At 38.1% G+C, this 7,540-nt stretch overlaps 1 protein-coding gene across 2 annotated transcripts in view; it reads right to left on the bottom strand.

Annotated features, from left to right (window-relative positions):
• Window positions 1-633: 633 nt before the first annotated feature.
• The window catches only part of LOC125677243 (glutamine synthetase-like), a 25,141-nt gene continuing 18,234 nt past the window's right edge, over window positions 634-7,540 (bottom strand). For both annotated transcript variants that reach the window (XM_048915251.2, XM_048915250.2), the window contains exons 5-7: window positions 3,843-3,979; window positions 1,727-1,926; window positions 634-1,434 (exon numbers count right to left, since the gene is read on the bottom strand). In XM_048915251.2, the coding sequence (XP_048771208.2) occupies window positions 1,065-1,434; window positions 1,727-1,926; window positions 3,843-3,979 (707 nt within the window). In that variant the 3' untranslated portion in view covers window positions 634-1,064. The remainder of the gene's footprint in view (window positions 1,435-1,726; window positions 1,927-3,842; window positions 3,980-7,540) is intronic.

Below are 7,540 nucleotides of genomic sequence, written 5' to 3'. Positions count from 1 at the left end.
ATCATCATAAAGTAAAAAGGCCTATAACTCTTAACTCCATTTCTTCACTTCCAATATCAAAGTCATCTTATGAATTTGCCATGTTCCCATATTTATGTAGCGAAAATTCCATTGTCGCTAGCATATGGTATTTATATCTCTTCAAATGATTCGATACGCCAGGGCTTGTTCTGCGTATGATCAGTTTTAAATCGAGGCAGGCTACTGACAAACAAGTTAATCGCGCAGGGGTTTCAACAGTCTCGTTTAAAGTCAGCATTTCGCAAATTTAATGGTCGCTATAACAATCTAGTTTGCCAATACAAGCTATCACCGTTTGTTTGGCGCATTTCATACTGATTGTTAGGCCATTCTTGATGCACTTATTTTGATTACGGATAACTCCGTTTACCTGATCAAAATAAAGGGATCACGGCAGATGTGACCGGTCGACAGGGGATGCTTACTCTTCCTAGGCACCTGATCCCACTTCTGGTACATCCAGGGGTCCGTGTTTGCCCAACTCTCTATTTTGTATTGCTTGTGGGAGTTGTGAGATTCATCACTGTTCGCTATCTTCACCTTTCATTGCAGAAGTTGCAGTTTTATTTACAGACAGTATATAAAATACAATCTAAAACAACTCAGTTTTATGTTTCTGATGTTTTATTACTTGATGAAATTCTTGTCCGTTTACAAAATAAACTATATAAATATTCTGATACGTGTTTTGTATTTAATTTTACTGCCGTTATGATATCATAGCAAGAAGCCAAGTGAAAGTGCCGTGTACAATTGACCCAAATACCTTTGAAGCGATGATTGTAAGAAAATTTGATCACGTAACTTCATGTCATCAAAAATTGAAATTCGGATTGTCATATAAGGAAACACATTGGCAAATGTAAATATCAAGGATTGAATACAAGCAGTGTTAATGAAATGAGCATGAAACGCGAGTACTTTATTCCAGTGCATATAATTCCAATGACTAATTTAGGGGCATAAATACTACATTATCGAGATAATCATGTCTAGGAAAACAAAAAATGATAAGTAAAACGTCACAGACAGCTGAAATAGAATTAATCCAGCTCTGATGCGCCTTTATCCCATACTGACAGATCCTTGAGAGACTCATAACCTGGCTTCAGGAAGTCACCAAAAATGCAAGCGCGGACAAGTCCAGCAGAGGCGCCATATGGATCCACAGAGGACGGGGGTCTGCGGTCCTCCAGATAGCCCCGCCCCTCTGCTGCTACAAGGGGAGGGATCCTAATTGTCGTGAATTCCTTGTGTTCCCCATCCACAAGGAAATCATCCTGTGTAGGATGCCAATGTCCTGTAGTGTTGGAAAGTCTCTCTGTATTGTCTTTTTCTAGAGTTTGGTCATACAATTTCAGGAGAGGGCATTGGTCGGATTTTGACATTACTTTAATTGCATGGTGAATAAATCTGAAAGCATGAACATTAAAAATATCAAATGATGGATATAGTTTATTCCAAAGATGCTTTTATCATTATGTATATAATTCATATCACATTCCTGAGAGACTTTAACAATGTTTACTGTAAGACATTTATACAGATAATAAAGACTTTAACCATGTTTACTGTAAGACATTTATACAGATAATAAAGACTTTAACAATGTTTACTGTAAGACATTTATACAGATAATAAAGACTTTAATAATGTTTACTATAAGACATTTATACAGATAATGGTTTAATGATAACGCACATACTTGATTCCTCCTTCTTCCCTCATTTTTCTGATGCTGAAGTTTAAATGTCCACCAGAAAAGAATGACTCTCCCTTGACTGGAGCGGCTTTCAGGGTAACTCTCAGTCCGTATAGTTCCGCCAGTCTCAGTAAAATGTAGCGAGACATCTGTAGATGGTCTCCAGCAGCTACCCCCAGGCAAGGTCCCACTTGATACTCCCACTAAGTTAGGAACTAATTGCTTAAGCGTACAATCATAATAAACATGACCATTTACATCATTAGGTGTACTAATCTGCGATATGATAGAAACTAATGCTTTCCTTCCTTTAGTATTTAATATTTGGTTTTAATTCAATGAACAACTTGTAACGTGTAGATGAGGTACGTTTTTAACACACAAATCATTTGTAATGTAAGCTGATGTACAACGGAGTGATTCGAGTAAACATAAAATGAAATCTTTTAATTCATGCCAGGATATGATAAACATTTCAATGAAAGTTCGGACGTGTTAGAAAATGACCCGTGGAAATTACAACGGAAAATTCTAATAACTTTACATGGACGTGGAGTTAATTTTATCTTCAGCTGTTCGTATGGTCACCGTCATTGAAGTGTTGAGTTCGAATGAGTCAAGGTGTGCCACTTTGACTCATTCGAACTTAACACTTCCATGACGGTGACCATACGAACAGCTGAAGTTAAGCTGTTGTGAGTTTTAAACGGGTTTCCCTCCGATCTTTCTTCCTATGAAAAATTCTGACCCCATCTTGTGGCCCCAAGGTAGAGAGGCGTGTGTATGAAATATGTTAGCCCTATCACTCAGGTCAAGTTTACAAGATCAAATTTTAAAACGTTCGTATCAGAAGAACAGTCTTGGATTGGTGATTTTAGTGCGAGATTCATTTGTTTATTAATTGCAATTGGTTGTGTTGAATTTGTGTTTTAATCGTGTTCTTGCATTAAATCATATTATTTTTCGTTGTCGGTATTGTTTACATGTACCATATCCGAATTCACAATGGTACGAATTACCAAATACTTTTAAAAGTAAGGTGGCAGGGGACAGTTTCTTTGGTTTTGAAACATGTGGATAGGGGGTATACACCAAAGTCAGATTATGACAGACTAATGAAAAATCATATTTCCCTTTTATGTCAATACTTGTATTTCATATTAGTGTAGTTAATAAATTATGACCCTAAATTACATGTAATCTATAAATACTGGTGCTGGTGCACAAAACATGCTCTGAGCAGGTTCCCCTTTTTTGCTTTGATTTTCCCTCATTTGGGCTAATCCGCACCACCCCCACACCATCACAGTACCAAACATGGGGATTTAGACACTGTGCACAATCAAGAACCCTATCTGCCCTTCTCAAAAATCTACCTCTCATATGGGGCCATCCACCTTCCCTCACAGCTACAGACCTTTTGCTAGACCCTGCATGTTTTCACCGGAATTTCTTCAGCAACTGACCACGTGTCTTAGTTTCGTATTTGCACCCATCTATATGCTAGGAATCATGGTGACACCTACATGTTGTATATCAACATTTTTACTAAGCACTCAGCTACATTTGACATGCATCCTAAAATTATTGTATACATTTTTACACATGTAATATCACTTCAAATACAGGGTAATTCCATTTTTTGAAAAAGTTGACCGGGCCTATAGTGCGAAACTGTCCCCTGCTACCTAAACAAATTAATCTCGCAGTCTAGAAATTTACAATTTTTAAACGTCATCCTTGTCCCAAAGATGCTTTACATCAACATTTGGGGAAAAAATGGAATGGTTATCAAGAAGAGGTTCTAAATATTCAATTGTTAACGTACGACAGGCGCGGACCAATCGAAATAGGTCACCTGAGTTTAATCAGGTAACCTGATGACATAGGTAACCCAATTACAACAGACGCCGGCCAAATTTCGATCAGAAAAGGCCACGTGAGCCTTTGGATCAGGTGAGTTAGAATTTATTACGTTTCACTGTATGATTTCAGAACGCTCTGTAGACACGTCAGCGCGCAGGAGAGTATCGTTACATATCGGTACATAAATTTGCTTATATTGGATTCAGATATATGTTTTGTTTTGCCAGTTTATATTGTACATGATTGTTCGTACCTGCGATGGTCCATTTTCCCGTATGCATCCACAAACCTTCACCCCCGCGTAAATACAAGCCTGCAAGTGTTTCATCGATAAATCTCTCTCGAGACCAACATTTTTGTCGTGTTCGTGTCCAATACTACAGTAGATAACTGTAAAAAGGAAAATTTAGTTTATAACAAGAGGTACTGTGAGCAATGCTCACTAAGAATACCCCCCGCTTACCCCAATCTCCCAAAGGGTGTTGGTAATAGGTATAAACTACCTCTTTTCTGAGTGTAAAAAACAAATGGCATGACAAACCGAACCATATTGCTACTTCGATGTCCAGTGCGTGTGACCTTTGACCTTTTGACCCCAAAATCGATAGGGAACATCTTCATTCCATTGGTAGTCCATATGTATGATATGGTGACTGTAGGTGGAAAGGATAACGCTTTAAAGCCCGGAAACCATATTGCAACTTCGATGTCCAGTGTGCTTGACCTTTTGACCCTAAAATCGATAGGGAACATCTTCATCCCATGGGTAGTCCATATGTATGATATGGTGACTGTAGGTGGAAAGGATAACGCTTTAGAGCCCGGAAACCATATTGCTACTTCGATGTCCAGTGCGCTTGACCTTTGACCTTTTGACCCCAAAATCAATAGGGAACATCTTCATCCCATGGGTAGTCCATATGTATAATATGGTGACTGTAGGTGGAAAGGATAACGCTTTAGAGCCCGGAAACCATATTGCTACTTCGCTGTCCAGTGCGGACGGACGGACAGACAGACGGACAACCCGATTCCAGTATACCCCCCCCCCCCCCAACTTGTTGCGGGGGTATAATAATAATTGTTACATCATCAATTCTTATATCCACATGAACATAGTTTCACATCTGTAAATCAATTATGTCACAACAGTAGTACAGTGCATGGTACAAATAGAATGTTCCGCATCAGCAGATGTGTTAAATTACAATTTTTAACAATCATATAACTATTTTCTATTTCAGGTTGAAAACTGGTGTAAGGAGATCGTCTTTGGAACAACAGAAATATACTAGTACGTGAAATGAAAATGAATGTCAAAACTTCCTCGTGCGGATTCAGTATAATTCAAATTGTTTCTCCGTGTGCTTACATTAATGTAATAAACAGTGTCTTGTATGAATCATTTTTTATACGCCCGTCTTTAGACGGGACGTATTATGGTACAGCGATGTCTGTACGTCTGTCCGTCTGTTCGGGGTTTTCTCTTTATAATTTCATTTTCCTTTCACATATCATGCTGAAACTTGCTGTGTAGCTTCTTTGTGGGTCACTCTGGATCATACGGCAATTTTGATCCATTTCGACCTTTTTTCCAGGAGTTTTGCCCCTTTATTTGGAAATAATTATTATATAGAGGGTACATAATTTGTCCACCCTACTCCTCCCACAGTTTTCAAGTGAGAGCCTTCTTATTTTGTGGAGTGTTTGTATGGGTATTGAAGATGTGCATGTGGGATGGATTTTGATTTTCTGCAATTTTTGAGAAAATTACAGGTTGTTGAACTTAGTTTATTTAGAAATTAATATTCTATGAAGGGTACATAATTTGTCTGCCCAACTCCTCCCACAGTTTTCAAGTGAGGACCTTCTTATTTTGTAAAGTGTTTGTATAGGTACTGAAGATGTGCATCTGGTGAAGGATTTTGATTTTCGTCCATTTTTGAAAAAATTGCAGGTTGTTGAACTTGGTCCATTTTGAGGAAATCTCAATTTTTAAGCTAAGACCCTTTGTTGATATGAAAGTTTGTCACAGCCTCATGATGGCTGATACTACCTGAAGCAAAGTTATACAAATTATAGCACAAGAAAAACACCCTATGTAAGCATTTCACGGGCGTATTATGTACCGTTTGCGGTACTCTTGTTGAAAAGACACTTCTGGTCAGGATGAAAGGGTATCTCTACAAATTCATTGCGAGAGGGAATATAGTAACGGGACCGTTCACGTCTGTGTGCTGCACACGCGTGCGTGTGTATGTGTGTGTGTGACACCGTGAAGACATTTTAAAGGCTGCATCCTCCACTCTATTGATTTGATAACCCACATATCAAAGTCCCTAGGGCACTTGATAGAAAAAGCTAGTGGGCACTATAATGACGCCCATCTTTAGACGGGACGTATTATGGTACAGCGATATCTGTACGTACGTTCATCCTCCTGTCCGTCTGTTCGGGGTTGTCTGTTTCTATTTGATCCCATAGGGATCCGAATTAGAGTAGGTCCTCAGTGTCCCTTGCTTGTTGTAAGAGGCGACAGCAGGTGTAACACGATAAAGATCCCTCCCTGCTCAACGGCTGTAAGCGCTGAGCATAGTCCGATATTTTGCAGCCCTTCACCGGTACTGGTCACCAATACCGGTAAGAGTGAAAAATTCGAGTGACGTTAAACAATATACAATCAATCTATTTTCATTTTTCTGCCACATATCAATCAAACTGAAACTTGCTATGCACTCTGTTTCCACGCACAAATACTCTGAAGTTGAAATAAAAATATTCAGGAGTTCCTCATTGACAATATCTCCATTGTCTTCGATGATCAGGTCTTTCAACAGTCTGCTGGAATTCCCATGGGCACGAATTGTGCCCCTTTGTTAGCTGACATGTTTTTATATTTTCTGATGAATATATTTTTATATATTCTTATGAAGCATTATTTATTTAAAATCTTCTATATAAGAAGAAAAAAAAATTCCTTGCTGTGGCCTTTAACTCGACATTTAGATCCCACCTCTGGTGTGTCCAGGGGTCCGTGTTTGCCCAACTATCTAATTTGTATTGCTTATAGGAGTTATGAGATTGATCACTGTTCGTTATCTTCACCTTGCATTTATCGACGACGTTTTATCTATTAACAATAAACATTTTCATTCATATGTCGATTCGATATATCCCTGTGAACTCGAAATAAAAGACGCCACTTAGTCCTCCATATCTGCCTCGTACTTGGATATTTTATTGAAAATTGATATAAACAACAAACTAACAACTCAACATTATGGCAAACGGTATGATTTCAGCTTCTCCATTGTCAACTTCCCATACTTGTACTTGGTGTTTATATCTCTCAATTGATTCGATACGCAAGAGATTGTTCTTATGCAAGAAAGAGGAAATTTAATTTCAAGTTAAAAAAAAATTGTGTGATGATGTGATATGAACCTGGGACCTCTTGATTTGGGGTCGAGTTCGTTACCTCTTGACCACTTCATTATAAGTCTAGATTAATTGGTTGAAGTTATGTAACATTAAATGATAAGCTTATGAGGTTTGGAAATATAGGATTTATTTGTAATCATTTCTTGTTTTCATTTTTTGTTGTAATTTATTTCCGGTTATGTTATATAAAGAAAACTTTGACAAAACTAATCATTGATAAATATTTATAATGTCATATGAAACTGCATTGCATGCTGGTCATTTCTCGTGATATTTTTGTGGCCATTGGTTGATAGAAAGGGTCTGAGCACTACATGTAAGTAGATACTGTGGACAGGGCCGTAAGTAGGGTTCTAAATCAGGGGAGGCAGGGGATTGGGGGCCGCCGATTGACTTTACGACTGAAAATGACACTTTTTAAATCCCAATTTATCATGTTTGTGTTTCATTTGTACTATGTAAAGAATCGTAATATGGTGTCAAAGACAAAGGTGCTTGTCTTCATTTTAA

Source organism: Ostrea edulis, chromosome 3, assembly GCF_947568905.1.
Source record: "Ostrea edulis chromosome 3, xbOstEdul1.1, whole genome shotgun sequence".
Taxonomy (NCBI): Eukaryota; Metazoa; Mollusca; class Bivalvia; order Ostreida; family Ostreidae; genus Ostrea; species Ostrea edulis.
Note: the sequence above shows the minus strand (reverse complement) of the source record. Positions and strands in the feature narration are given on the sequence as shown.